Source organism: Topomyia yanbarensis, chromosome 3 (assembly GCF_030247195.1).
Source record: "Topomyia yanbarensis strain Yona2022 chromosome 3, ASM3024719v1, whole genome shotgun sequence".
Taxonomy (NCBI): domain Eukaryota; kingdom Metazoa; phylum Arthropoda; class Insecta; order Diptera; family Culicidae; genus Topomyia; species Topomyia yanbarensis.
In genome coordinates, this window is record NC_080672.1 from 54,466,933 (window position 1) to 54,483,207 (window position 16,275).

The 16,275-nt window shown below is 38.9% G+C and overlaps 1 protein-coding gene across 2 annotated transcripts in view; it reads left to right on the forward strand.

The window, feature by feature from the left end:
- LOC131686737 (activated Cdc42 kinase Ack) overlaps window positions 1-16,275 on the forward strand; it is a 77,185-nt gene that overhangs the window by 40,107 nt on the left and 20,803 nt on the right. For both annotated transcript variants that reach the window (XM_058970675.1, XM_058970674.1), the window contains exons 2-5: window positions 314-1,427; window positions 1,490-1,663; window positions 1,726-1,883; window positions 1,951-3,919. In XM_058970675.1, the coding sequence (XP_058826658.1) occupies window positions 325-1,427; window positions 1,490-1,663; window positions 1,726-1,883; window positions 1,951-3,919 (3,404 nt within the window). In that variant the 5' untranslated portion in view covers window positions 314-324. The remainder of the gene's footprint in view (window positions 1-313; window positions 1,428-1,489; window positions 1,664-1,725; window positions 1,884-1,950; window positions 3,920-16,275) is intronic.

Here is a 16,275-nt window from a genome sequence, read left to right on the forward strand (position 1 = left end):
TTAACTCTTGTTAATACTTGTTTGACATGTAGCCTTATTTTTAAGAATCATATCAATTTCCCTGCTAAACGGAATTCCGTTTCATTTGGAGTACGATACAAATTGGACCACTCGCCAGACTATCTCTACAACACAGCCTTGACTTTTACTCTCGTCGCTTGCATTTCCTTTAGTCCCTATGATATGACTACCATTCCCAACTTGACCGCAATACGACCACCATCAACCACTCCAGTTGATAACAGTATCACATTTTGCTTCCGTTTACAAATTCATACCATCATTTCATCACTATTTATTCACTTTCTTTCAGATCGCACCAACATGTCTGACCCGGAGACGGCCTGGCTGGAGGAGCTACTGCAGGATGTGCAGCTGGACCAGTTCCTGCCACGGATAAGAGATGAGCTACAAATTACTCGGCTCGCTCACTTCGATTACGTCCACGTGGACGATCTGGAAAAGATTGGACTGGGAAAACCGGGCATCCGGCGTTTGATGGAAGCTGTGAAGAAGAAAAAAGCTCAACAGTGGCGGCGAAACATCCTCTGCAAACTGATCGGCGGTGGAAAGCAGCAGCCGCAGAAGAAGAGTGCGGTGAGGGAAAGTGAAGAACCTTCGGCTCTGGCGCTGACCTGTTTGATTCACGAGAAAGATATTACAATGTCGATCAAATTGGGTGATGGCTCATTTGGCGTTGTTAGACGTGGCGAGTGGCGTGCACCGGGAGGACAGATTGTCCCCGTTGCGGTGAAGGTACTGAAAGCGGATACGTTGTCGCAACCGGGAGTGATTGAGGATTTCTTCAAGGAGGTTCAAGCTATGCATGCACTGAATCACCCCAACTTAGTACGGTTGCATGGCGTAGTGTTGTCGCAGCCTATGATGATGGTTACCGAGTTGGCCGCGAATGGTTCGCTTTTGGATACTCTGCGGGAACAGTGCAGAAACACTTCCCTTCCGTTGATTTGGAACTGGGCTGTTCAGGTGGCCACTGGAATGGCTTACTTGGAAAGCAAAAGATTTCTGCACAGGGATCTGGCCTGTCGAAATGTCCTGCTGGCCACGGGAAACAAAATTAAAATCGGTGATTTTGGGCTGATGCGAGCGCTGCCACAGCAAGAAGATTGCTACGTGATGACCGAGCATAAGAAAGTTCCGTTTCCTTGGTGTGCACCGGAATCTCTGCGCTATCGACAGTTTAGTCACGCATCAGACACTTGGATGTTTGCGGTAACCCTGTGGGAGATGTTCACGTTCGGAGAAGATCCCTGGGTAGGGTTGAATGGATCGCAGATTCTTAGAAAGATTGACCGTGAAGGAGAGAGGTTGCATCATCCTGATGCGTGTCCGCCGGACGTTTATCAGTTGATGTTGCAATGTTGGGACAAAATACCGGCAGAGCGGCCGACTTTTGCTGCTATTAAGTAAGTTCTACCGTTTGAATAAGTGTATACTTTTAAAAACTAATATTTTTGTTTTTCTATAGGGAGTTTTTGACAGGTGCGCCTCCTCCAATATATCGTGCAGTGATGAGCTTCAAGGCAGAAAATCGTCTCACAGTGGAGCAAGGGGATTCAATTGCAATTATTGATGATCGTCCAGAGCTGCAGTTCATCAAAGGTCAAAATCAGCGTACTTATGACATCGGTACTTTTCCTAGGTAGGAGGATATTCAACCAATGTTTCTAAGATTTTCTTCATTTAGAAATTTTTCGATTGTAGAAATGTGGCAGTTGATGCTTTCAAGAATCGAAGCGGAACCGGCACTATTAGTCGACCGTTGCATGATTCTTTCAGACATACGGCACACGGAGCCGCATTTGGAACCTCCTGGGGCAATCCTAGTACCCTTGAGATGAATGGAGAGGTCAAGCTAAGAAGTGAGTTCTTTGGAATTAGCAATCAATTTCTTCTACACTGTACCATATTACACTTCTTTATTTTTAGGTAAAAACAAGGATACACTGAACGCCGACCGCCGTGGTAAATGCATCTCGGAGCAGTACGCCAAAGAGCGCAAGAGTAACGCCCACAAGCAATTTTCCTACAACAAACTGGTCAACGAAAACCACTTCAAACAACAGCAGCAGATGTTGAAAGACTGTAAAAACCGTCCGCTCCGACCACCACAGCCTCACAATCTACCACCGTCCAGCGGCAGCGGATCCGCGGAAGGAATTCTTATTGATTTGTCATCTCCCGGAGAGGATCCGATGGTAGCCATTGGGTCAGCTGTTCACCACCACCAGTTGGCTGGTGGAGCCAGACAACAGTTCACCAGTATTCTCGACGAACCCATCGAAGTGCCAACGTTGGAGGAAGAAGAATCACCGGCGCCGTCGGTGGAAGAGCCTGTTCGGTTGCAACCCCCTCCCTATCAGATGCCTCCAAAGTACACAAACACTTTGAACATTGCTGATGCTACCCCAGAACCGGACCCATTCGATCCGCGTACTAGGCTTGGAATTGATTGTAGCAATTCAATTGCTCAGACACCTTTGAATGGTACTTCTGACTACGAAAGTGGCCCCTCCAGTGTGGTTAGTGCCAGGGATTTGATGGAATCCATTAAAAGGCAGCAGACGTTGGAAGAATCATCTGTTAACAGTATGGTTACGTGTATGCCAGTTTACGGTAATGTCAGTAGAGGGGCTATTTCGAAGATTAATTCAAACTATGGGAAAGTCAGTGATTTTGAAGAGTTATCAAATTCGATGATGGCTAGCATGAGTTCTGGAGGACAGAATGCTTCAGGCAGTTCATATGGTAGTATAGAGCAGGGATTGAACGATTCGCTAGATGTGAATTTGAGTAACATAACGTTGGACAATGATCAAAGTGTTCTGAAACTGAGTCCAAAAAAATTAGATAAAACATTCCTGGCAGAGTTAGAGAAAGATATCTATAAAAACGAAAGTAACAGTTTAAATAACTCACAAGCTTATGTTGCTAAAGCTAATAGCAAAGAAGGTATCAATCATATCTCCAGTTTAATGTGCGTGATGCCTAAATATGAAAGCACAGGTGCTTTCGAAAACTATCATGCGGTGAACAACGGATCGAGTAAAAGCTTGAACACAAGCTTGCATCAAATATACGCAAACAACTCAGCCGCCGGGGTGGTTGAAAACTTTCAACGAAAAAATTACGAAAGCACTGCTGCACCAGTACAATGTTCGCTTTCGCCAAAAAAGCAGAATAATGTTCAACCGGACACCAGTAGCGTGTTGACTCAAATGTGGATGGAACGAAATGCTGCTGTATCCACCAGCAGTAACGAGCTGGTTTATGGGAATCATTCCGGTCTAACGCCTCAAAAAACGCACAACTATGTGGCAGTTTCCAACCGTCCGCTATCTCGTATCCAAAACGATACTCGGCTGTATGGTTCAACGCCAAACGTAGCCGCCCTGAATTTAGCTGCTCAACAGCTACAACAGCTGCAATCGTCACAGCCAGCAACAGTTCCTCAACCCGCACCGGTTAACAACATCTACAATAGTGTGTACAATGGAAATGACATTTACTCTACGATAGGAAGTGACATTTACGACACAGTAGCTGCCACTCCCTCCTCCTATTACGAACGAGTCCCTACCAATCTAGCATCACAGCAGCAACAAGTGTACAGTAATATTAGTCAATTACCATCTCAACCTCCCATATCCGCTATCTACGATGAGGTTTCGAATGAAGATCTGTTGAGGCCTACTAGGCCTGCTCCCACGGCACCTCTGTCTGCACAACAGATCCAGCGAAGATTGGATAGGCTTGTGCAGCAGGATCAACAGGTCGCAGCTTTACTAAGTGAGCTGGGTGCGGAAGCGAACGAGGACGAGGCGAGAGATGCACTGACGGCGGTTAACTGGGATCATACGCTAGCCGTGAGGCATTTCAAGGTCGAGCGGCTTTGTCGGTGAGTATGCAGCTTGTTACAGTACGATTTAATAGTATTTTTGCTGGGATTATTGATATGGGATAATCTAAATTTACCAAAACATTTCTCAATTTTTTTTTTAAATGGGAATAGAATTATTCCTAGTTGGTGTCAAACATTCAGACTCAATATCAAGAGTTCAGCTCAGCTTTCCTCCGCCGGAATGTTTCTCGACGGAAGGGGATGACCACAACGTATTTTAGTAATCAAGGTACGTCAATCCGGCATTAGCTTAATCCTGTCACTAAGTTAGTGCTGGATTCTGATGAGACGCGAAAGTTTAAAACTTCTACGCGAAAGTTTAAAGCTTCTACAACACACGCTAAACTTTTCGGAACTGGTACTCTCATCGTCGTGCCTACCAGTTACTGAATTTCAGCTAGAAGCTCCCTAAATTTTGATTGGGCTCAAGGATATACACTTGTTTGCACCGATCGAATCAAGAATTTGTCGACCTAAAGAACCGATAGCGGTTAAATCGAAGCTTGGCTGGAGTGTCTAAGGGCCGACGGGTATACACCACTCGGACGTGGAATTAATCGGACACCTTGAATGCAGTGCCGTGTCAAATCAAGTTCTTCATGACCTCCTGAAGAGCCAGTCACAGGACTCAGGAATCTCTGTAGCCTTATTTTCTGAATCGGAAGAAGACAGAAGAGTGAACGACATCTTAAGGAGTACAACTGTGAGTTTCGAAGCGCGCCGGCTGTGGTGGCATCTTTCCTATGCCGATAAAACGGTTATAGTGTTCGAAGAAGCGATTACACCGAGCTGTACGACAAAATTCGTGGGATGATTGACGGGTATTTAGGGAAGGGATACGCACATAAATCTACATCGGTAGAATTGCACGTATTCGACAATAGTAAGATTTTGTACGTGCTTTTGGGCGTCGTGTACAATCCGAGGAAGAAGAAGCATCGTTTTGTTTGGGACACCGGAGCACTGTTACCCGCGGTACCTGCAGTGGTCTGTGGATAAGCGCGTACGAAGTTTCCTGTTCCGGATCCATTCATACCTTGTGAACTGATTCCCGATTCGCGATCGCGAAATTGTTCCCAAAATCATGAAACATGTTTTTACCTTCATGATATACTTCATGAAGTTTGCAGTTGTAGGCATTATCTTAATATTTTTACCTGAACAATTTCACGGAACTCAGACTGTTATTCACGAATTCGTTAACTGATTCTCGCGTGCTTTTGAAAATGTTCACAATTTTAGAAGGTATTCCTAATCATTTTCGCATTCATGCAACTCTGCACATAGTCTTGTAATTTTTAATTGAAGTAGGTAATTCATGGATCTATTTTTGTTCCGTGATTGTTTCATAAAATATAACATTGTTGTTTCTGTCCAGTTGCTAGAGTAGCGACTAATCATAGGAACGAAAAATAGTTATTTGAAAACGATGTTTCTAATAGTCCTAACATTAGAAACATTGTTATTCATAAGATAAGGTCCAGTGTAATGTCCGGAATGGAAACGAAAACTGCTCTGAGCACAAAAATACATTGATGGGTCACAATTCGGGTTCGTGAAATAGTTTACAAAGCCATGAGATACTGTTGACTGGTACTGTACCCTGCGCGAAAAATCTAACAGTGAATTCCTAAATAATAAGAATATAATTTTCGAATATCATGACTAAAGGGTGTCCAACATCAAATTGCATCACGGGAAACAGCTGTAGAAAATAACCCATTGGGTATCTTCTCCTTAAAATTTAGGCAGAACTAGTTTATAGCGTATTGTTTACACAATATTTTTATTGCTGTCAGTCTTTCGAAAATTGAAATTGAAATTGATTTATTTGATATGGCGTCACCTAGAAAACAGCTCAGAATCGTGCAATCAACGGTGAGTCGTATGATTAAACGTTACTACCATACTCAGAGCATCGAACGGAAGGAGAAATACGGTCAGAATGGATGTTCTATTAGTGATCGGGGTTAGTAGTGAAATGCTTCGAACAGGGATGTGGCCAAAAACATGAATCTGCCCAAGTTATTCGTTGAGAGAGCCAAAGAGCGGGAGGGACTGCATATGTACAAAGTGCAGAAGGCTCCAAATCGTTACGAAAGGCAAAATACGGTGGGAAAATTATGGGGCTGGTAACTACACCCAGATGCTGACGAAGCCTCATTGTCTCATCATGGATGATGAGACTCACGTCAAGACAGTTACTGTTCACCGCCCAGCACAAGTGTGATGTTTCGAATGAAATAAAGAAGTAGAAACATTCAAAGTTTGCCAATAAATACATGATTTGGCAAGCGATCTGCTCATGTGACAAACGGAGTGCGCCGTTCGTGACTACCGGGACTGTAATCGGGGAGATCTACCTCGAAGAGTTTCTACAGAAGCGTCTGCTTCCTTGGTTGAAGCAACACGAGGCCCCACGATCTTCTGGCCGGGTCTAGCTTCGTGCCACTATTCGCATAATGTCCTGGAGAGGTACGACTCCGACGGGGTCACTTTCGCACCCAAGGACATGAACCCCCGCCCCCCCCCCCGAACTGGAACTAAGGCTTATCGAAAAATTATGAGAAATGCAGGCACTACGGAAGTAATCCAAGGAGGTCCAATCTGTATAGAACCTAATGAGTGGAGTTAAGCGTAAGGTGCGAGCGTACGGTTATGGTGTTGAAGTTGAATGAAATAAATATGCCAAAGGCTCACTAATGGGTTAGATTTTATTGTCTCAAAGATTGAAAAGGATCAGTCCAGTCGGTAATTTTCTACAGCGTTTTTTCCGTGATGCAATTTGATGTGGGACACCCTTTAATCTCTTAGAATCATGGACATCCTCAATTCCGTGACGAATGAAAATTTTTAAAGTCACGTAAATAAAAAAACGAAACGAAACGAACATCCTCAATTCTCGGATCTTTTGATTGGCGATTTGCGGCTAAACCAAAATTAGTCATGCGACACCTATGATTCAGCTCATGAACTGACAAAGTGATACAGTTTGCTTTTTTTCACCCGCATGTGAGTCGTAGCTTACAACAAAAACTTCATTTTCTTCTCGGAAAAAGCTTACTACTGCCAAAATATAAATGAATCGAGTAAGAAATTTAGTTTTATTTGCAATTATTCTGAAATTACAGCCATTTGCAAGTTTTTAATTCATACATTTCTTCGAAATGTAATCGGGGTATTATTGTGATTATAAAAATTCGTTACATAATTAAAAGTTCCAACTCGAAACCGAGACCCAATCAGTACCAATACCTTTCATATTTTGGACTACGTAGGAGATTCAGTGAACACTATCAGAGAGAAGGATCGGCTGTGTATGATACAAAGCTGAAACTTTCCTATTAGCCGGATATATTCTTGCCTCGCGTGATCTGGAGAGTTTCATTAATTTACACCATCTCATGAAGGTTTAGCCTAACTTAGGAGGAACGGGAAATGATGTTGCGGCGGCTACGGTGCTCAACAAATTACATTTCGGAACAGCACACCAAGCTCTGCGAATAATATTACAAACCACTATGTTTGACACCCTTTTAGCAAGATGTTTACTCATCATCTTATAAAATGATGGTTTCCCTTCATTTTCATTAACAATTATCAACAAATTGATGGGTGATCATCGTTTGCAATTCTACGTGTTCGTCGATGCGAGCAAAGCCGCATATGCAGCGGTCGCGTATTTCCGCATAATCGACGCAGATGGCACTCCCAGATGCACTTTAGTAGCTGCGAAATCCAAGGTTGCACCGTTTAACGATAACGCGATTCGAGCTGCAGGCGGCGGTTCTCGGAGCACGATTGATACGTTTTGTTCTGGAGTCCCATACAGTACCAGTAACGGAGCAGTATTTGGGGTCTGAATCGTCTACGGTTCTGGGGTGGCTAAGAACGGATCCTCGGAAATACTCAAGTTCGTGGCTTGTAGAGTCGGAGAGATTTTGATGGCGACCGATGTGAACGAGTGGCGATGGGTACCATGGAAGCTGAATCCAGCAGATTTAGCTACAAAATGGGGGAGTGGTCCATCCCTGGAAGCTGAAGGAGTATGGTTCAAGGGACCGACGTTTCTGCTGCTATCCGATGACGAGTGGCCGAAGCTAAGGGTGGTTCGGCAGATTGTTGAGGAAGAGTTACGCGCTTGTCATGTTCACTATGATGTTTCTGCACTTCCATCGATGATCGACTACGACCGGTTTTCAAAGTGGGAACGAATGCACCGAGCTACCGCTTACGTTTGCCGTTACGTCTTCAACTTAACCTTCTGGCAGTCGCGCTAGTGCACTGAGTGCACGCTGCTCTGAAAATCAAGCGAAATCGGCACCAGCGGCTGCTCGTCCAGTGGGCCATATGCGGGACTTGCGGAAGGTTAAAGCAGAAAGTTTACGGCGGCGTGACCAACATCGGGCATCTTACACAACCTGCGAAAAGCAAAAGCATTCCTGGTAAGACTAGCACAACAGCAAGCCTACCCGGTGGAGCTCGCGGTACTTTCTCACAATCGTAACGTATCACAAGCAGAACAGAAAGCTTTAGATAAAAACAGTCCGTTGTACCGGTTGACGCCGCTCGTTGGCAGTGCCGTTGTTCTTCGAGTAGATGGGCTAATTGGAGCGGCCAAGCGTGCGAGTAAAGATCTGAAATTTCCAATTATCCTACCTGGATATCGTCGGGTGACGAGTTTGATGGTGGAAGCATATCACCGATAGTTTCAGCATGCAAATTCAGAAACAGTAGCGAACGAGTTGCTGCGAAGTTATTATGTGCCTCGACTCAGAGCTGTTGTTCGGAAGGTGGTGTTGTTCGTCTGCAAGCTGCGAAGAGTAGTCCCTAGAAATCCACGGATGGCGTCACTTTCTGTAGCCCGGCAAGCCACGGAGTAGGGGAATTGTGGGAAAAACCGACACTGTGGGTAAAACCGACACCCCACAACTTTTCCTAGAAATCAAATTTTTATTCATTTCATAATGATACAATATTATTAGTACGTTTATTTAGAGCATTTGAAGAAAAATTGGATTTACGTTAGTGCGCCGAATGTCATAAAAATTAACAAAACATTCGACAGCAGCGTTCATACTCGTCTGGATGTAAAATTTCGTTGGTAGATTTTAAGGTTTTAACCGAACAAAAGCTTTTCAAATCACCCCATTTTTCAGTACCTATTATTATCGGCCTGTCCTATGATCAACTAGGTGCATTGAAGACGAGTTTGAAAAATTCAATATTTTTAATTGCTTTTATAAAAAAATGTGCGCTGTTGGGGTAAAACCGACACCCTATGGTTAAGGTAAAACCGACACCCTGTTGTGTATAGTTGCGATTCATTTCAAAATACTGTGGATCTTTGTGACACTTCAATTAGCCTATTAGAACACTGTAGTATTAGCAGAAATACACAGAAATACTTTTATTGTGTTTATTTCTTGTAAGTCTCTTTAAAAATCAAAAATTGGACTTTTTGCTTATCTGATTCTAACGAAGCTTTTGCTATTTCTGCAAAAAGATCATCAAACCGAATTTCTAGTGTTCTCTTGGTTTGTCATAGACGAATTTTATCACAATGAGACAATGATATTATGTATACTCCAATAGATCGTTGATGATCAGAGTACGAAAAATCAAATCTGAAAAAGATAGTTTTACTTCGAAGTGTGTGTGTGTCACTTATAAGTGAATGAATCCAATTAGCAGAACGTAGAACCAATGTTGCAAATATTCTTCGCTATGCTAGCTCATTCGTTCTTCTTCAAAGGGATAATTTTCGTGTTATTCACCCATACCTCGAATAGCGTTCAACCATTCGCCACCCGATAGCAACAAACAACGCAAATGAATAATAATAAACAAAACGAACACACGAATCTGATGTCTGCTGTTCGTTCCTTCTTCGCATCGTTCTCTGTTCATTTCGCAAATTCATGCGAATGTTCACGTTCATATATCGTTCGGATCGGCACACGAATGGCTTAGGTGATATTCGCCAGTAGCCATTCTTCGCATATGATTCTTCGTTCTGCATTCCTCACAGAGGGCTGGAAAAAAAAATGTTTTTCGATCAGCAACAGAAGGGTCGTCTGCTTGACCAAGGTAGTACTGAAATACTTATTAGATATTTTCGGAGTTGGTTGATTGTTAACTAGTACATAACGATTATTTGCTGATCTCCGATCCGTGTCAATGGGGCGAAATGGAACATAAAGATGGAAATGGAAATACATTCGAGTTTGGTTTCTTTGATGAAGCGTAGTACTGTTTCCTCTTTCTGGTCATTGTTTGCTAAGATCTCACAAATCGATGTGCTTATTACATTGCTGTCGTATCTAGGCATGTTCTTAGCAGCCTACTAGAATATGTTTGACGGTTGTAATGTATCTTATAGACTATAAATACTTTAATGAGTTTTTTTTATGATGTCGAAATCAATTTAAACTAGTTGACGATTTTCTTAGGTCCTCAATTCAAAGAATATTTTTCGGATAGTAGGATTAAAATAAAAATTGAGTATGAACAAAATATAAATTTTGTCATTGGTTAGTGTACATATTCAGACAACAAGTCTGAAGCCGTTCAAAAACCACGTAGACTCATGAGGGGGACGGGAGGGGGGGGGGGTCTAGCAAAAGTCTACGCAGGCTCTGATTTTTTATTATTCTCGTATTACTAAGATTTTAACTGCGAAAATCATGCAATCGGGAATCATCATCTGAGACACCACTAGTTAGACCATGAAATGTATGAATCATTAAAAATTCAAAAATGGTCAACTTTAGACTATTTTTTTATTTATTACTTGCGGTGGTTCAAGCGGTAGTGTAGTCAAACTTCTATAACAAAGTTAATCGAGTTAATTAGTTTGAAATTTCCCTTGCAATCATTTACACTGATTTCAAAATCTTTAAACGCCAGTTAAATTAAACTTTTTTACCCGCCGCGGCGCAACTTTGAAGCTTTGCGATAATACTCTAGGTGATATGACTATTAATTACATAAGATATATACTATTAATTACATAAGAAAATTGATATTTTTAGAAAGATTTGGATAGTTTCGATTCTTTCGTCTAATAAGGGAATTTAGATTATCCAATTATCTTAGGAAAATTAAAATTTGCTCACGAAAAGTTAAATTTGTGTGCATATTTGGTTTAATATGTCAGTCTAGATAATAGTATTATCGATCATCAAAATTTCAAATTGTTTCTTATTATTTATCAATTTTGAATGCACCAGTAAGTGCAAAAAGTGCTTGCTAGTTTAGCACTTCAGCACTGTTGATTTAGGTCGCTGTTTGGGTGGTTATAGAAATATATCTTTTTTAAATATAATCGAGTGACTAACTTTGAAAAGAAGTATTTCGTTATACAAACATTTGAAATCTTTTGGACTTCCACTTGAGTTATATTACATATTACATGGTGTTCGAATAACTCCTACTGATAGTATGCTGGAATTGAAAAGGATACCTTTCACAAAGTTGTAATAAACTTATAATACTCGAAATACGAGTTTTGTATTTCGGAAACAAATATTTTGATTTAAAATTCCCTTGAACTTTTAAATTATATTCAATACTTAAAAAGCTTGAAATAATTCCGAACGCCTCACGTTTGGTTTTTATTTGAACATTATTATGTGCTTCTTGCTTATTTCACATTTTTCACAAATAAAATAAATCGAAAAGTCTACGTAGACTTTTGGGGAGGGGGAGGGGATTTGGTAAAAGTCTACCTAAGTCAACTAGGGAGGAGAGGGGGTGTCAAAGAATCTCAAATTTCGGTCTATATGGTTTATGAACGATTCCTCTGAAGATGATACAGAATTCTATAGTTTTTATTCAAAACATCATATCTAACAATGAGATTCTTTGCTTACTTCTTTGATTTTATAGTACAGATCAAAAGATTGCGGTTTTGACTAGCCTATTATGCAAAGAGTTGAGGGGTGAATGTTAAAGTGACTGAATTATAAACAGAACAAAAACTAAACGAGAGTCTCGCATTGTTAGATATGTCTTTTTGAAAAAGCTTCAATAATTAACGTTCAATCGTTCTGTGCGTGGAGGTGACAAAAGTTTTTGAATCAACAAAATGATTCGAGATGCTAGTTGGACCGCCTTATCGTGTGTTCATTTGCGTCTAGGCACATTCCTATTCGTGGAATGTTTGCGACGGCACGAATGAAATGTACCAGCTATTCGTTACAAATCATTCTTCACGCGTCATTCTTCATTCAGCCTTCATCGAATATAGGTCGTAAAAGGATTAATCTGTGTCAAAATCAATAAAATGAGCAAAGCAGTAATCACAACAACGCTTTCGGATAAGATCCGAAATGTGGTGAATAAAGTTTATGCAGCTGAAGGGGAGATAGTATCCTATCGGTGCTGCGCGTTAAGAAACGGCAAGCAATGCGAATATGAGCAGAAAGTATTCGTTGCAGGTATGTATCCTCTCCTTTGCGCACGGGATTGACTTCGTTTACGTTATATATATATATATATATATATATATATATATATATATATATATATATATATATATATATATATATATATATATATATATATATATATATATATATATATATATATATATATATATATATATATATATATATATATATATATATATATATATATATATATATATATATATATATATATATATATATATATATATATATATATATATATATATATATATATATATATATATATATATATATATATATATATATATATATATATATATATATATATATATATATATATATATATATATATATATATATATATATATATATATATATATATATATATATATATATGAGAGAGAGTGTTTTTCAATAAACAACTATCGAATGTATTCTGTATATGTAAATTACAGCAAACTTCAAACGTCATTTTCTTGCTATTCACCCGGATGTCGCGAGCGAATTGCAATTAGGCGAAAGGAAGACAGAAAAAAAACGAGGAGGAGAACCATTATCGAAGAAAGTGAGAACGGAAAAGTTGTCTGTAGAGATAAACAGGTCCGACATCATTATCGGAACACTTCAGCTGGCAACATCGCATGGATTGCCGTTACGATACCCAGAATGGGAAGGTATCCGCACGCTGGTAGCACCGCTCTGGAAGGCTGCTGGACTAACAGTGACAAGAACTGGATTGACGATTCTTATCAGTGAAGCTGCGTTGAAAATTCAAAATAAAATAAAGCGTGAATTTACAGGAAAGATGGTTCACATGAAGATTGACTCCGCTTCACGTCGTGGCCGAGCAATTTTCGGAATAAACGCTCAGTTCACAGATGAACACGGATTAGTTAAAGTTAGGCATCTAGGTAAGTAATAGAAAAAAATCTTAGAAAGAAAATGGACAGACAACTTTTTTCGCTCTTAGTAGATGGAACAGAGTGAGTGGTAGGACCACTTACTATGCAATCAAATGTATGTCAGTTCGAATCCTAGATTTATTTAAATGTTCCTTATGTTTGTGAAATACAGCGAATAGCCGTATTTTCAGCCCCTTGGTGTATTGTAGGTTGACAAAATGGGAACAATGACAAAACATATTTCTTAAATATTTTTAATAAAAACTATCTTTAGTCCCTAGACTGAGCTTTATAACCCTGGCTGGCTGACAAAATCGGGGGTTGAAAAATCGGTTCTTCACTGTATATTCAAATTCAGCCGTAATTGTAGATTTTCAATGCTGTGACTGTGAATGTTTACTGTGGAAAAGTAGTTTTACTGAGAATTAGTACGGCCGCGATGACTCAATTTTGTCAGCCCCGAAGCATATTTTAAGCTATCAACTTCCGGCAGTATCAGGTCATATCTTCTAACTCAAGTTGATAAAAATGATATCATAACAATTTTTTACGAATTTTGTTCGGTTCATAAGCTACGCAGAATTAAATGCTGATTTGTCTTGAGCTCCAAACCCAGTTATACAAATTGAAACGCTACAAGCACGTTTAACATGAGCCGAAACATTTAACATGTTTAACATGCCCAATTGTTTGACATTGCGTCATGTGATATGTAGTAACCATATAGAACTCAATATGCACAACGTATAGGAAACCAAAGAACATCGATGATCATACCGGTTTCTTAAATCGCGAACTTTCAATTGTGCGTACATAAAATTTTGTCGAATTGGGCTGACAAAATCGGGTTTCCCCTGTATCAGTAAAATCTTAAATTATATTGAGGAATTCCACGAAGATCCGTCCGAAAATCTTCAAAATCGTGGCTAACCATCTTTGATTCCAATGAAACTTTACACATTTCAGCAGCATGTAAGACTAAACATTTTTCACTATCAGTAAGATTATTTTGACTCAAGAGCAATTTTTTAAAAGGGCGTAGACATTTCTACGTGCACCAATTTCAATTTTTTTGGTTTGATTACTGTATTTTATACAGCAAAACTTTCTGAGAACGAGTTACAGGGAATAAATATTTCTGTACGAAAGACAAATACACTGAAAACATGTATCATTTTTCATAAAAACAAAAATTTGTGTTAAAAATTTAAATTGTGAAAAAAACCCATTTTTTCTAATTTTTTATATTTTGTCAAAAAAAATCTAAAGAGAAAAGGTACATTTTAAATGTGATTATATGATGGAGAACTTATCGGTAAAAAAGTTTTTCTAACAATAACTTTATACATGTTTTTAAATTCCATACTGATTGGCATACAAAACTATCATTTTATTACAGAATATAATTCTAACTCTCATTTAAAATCAATATGCATTTAACAAAAATCTTCCAAAATGCGATAGTTTTCGTGATATTTGGGATTTTGTTACAATATAAACAGTAAATTTGTGTGATTGTGCTCTTTTTAAAAGTTGATCGTATTACCCCATCATAAAATGTCAACTATCTAATGTTTATCGTTTTAAAGACGCAAAAGAAACTTTTTCAGTGTATTTGGATCTTGGAGAATCTTTCAATAAAGAAGTTTTCCGAACAACAACTTTTAACATATTTTTATAATGCAATTAGGAAAACTTTTTTATTGAAAGCTTCTCCATGATCCAAATACACTGAAATAGTTTCTTTTCCGCCTTTAGAACGATAAACATTAGATAGTTGACATTTTATGACGGGGTAACACGATTAACTTTTAAAAAGGGAATATTCACACGAATTTACTGTTTATATTGGAACAAACATCTCGACAACTATCGCATTTTCGAAGATTTTTTAAGAATCGTTTAATTTCTTAGAATTATATTATGTAATAAAATTGCAGTTTTGTATGTCAATCAGTATGTAATTTAAAACATGCATAATGTTATTGTTAGAAAAACTTTTTTACCGATAAGGTCTCCATCATAAAATCACATTCAAAATGTTCTTTATCTCTTTAGGTTTTTGTTAACAAAATATAAAAAATTAGAAAAAATGTTTTTTTTTGCAATTTTTAACACAAAATTTTTAACACTAATTTTTGATTTTATGAAAAATAACACAACATTTTTTTCAGTGTATATTTTTTTCGTACAGAAATATTCATTCCCTGTAACTTGTTCTCAGAAAGTTTTGCCGTATAAAATACAGTAAACGCGCAAAAAAAAATTGAAATTAATGCACGTAGAAATGTCTACGCTCCTTTCAAAAATTGCTCTTGTATCAAAACATTGCAATTCTCAGAGAAAATCAAAGAGATTCATAAACTGAACTCAACTTCAAAGTTTTGTTCGAATTGACGATGGTCATATTTTGTGATCGGCCGATTTCTCACGGAATCCCTCTATTGTCTCTTTGTTGCAACATGCGTATAACATAATATTTTTAAGCTTTATGCGAAATGGTGCAGCGACAGACAAAAGAAAATCTCGCTGTTGTATTGGAAACTGTAGCAGAGGATTTCGGAATCGCGAGAAATCAACTTTTGACAATTGCCAGCGACAATGGGGCGAATATGGTGGCTGCTGTTTCACAACTGAAGCGCATAATGGCTGATGGAGAGAATATGGGTCTGAATGTATTGATGCCCACGGAAAATGATATTATTAAAATGCATAATGAGCCATCTCAGTTGGATTATGAAAGTAGCGATGATGATGATGAACAGGAAGAAACATCAGTATATGATCCAGATGTTTTGGATGATTTTGACTCTGAACCAAATGGAAATACAGAATACTTTTTGGAACCCTATGACGATGAGGAGCAAATTGTATTCAACGATCTTGAGAGTACAAGATGTGCTGCCCACACTGCTCAGTTAGCTGTGTGGGATATTATGAAAATGTATAAAAATAGAATGGCTGCAATAAATCAAATTTGCATCCGAATGCGTCATAAGGTACACCATCATCTTTTCAT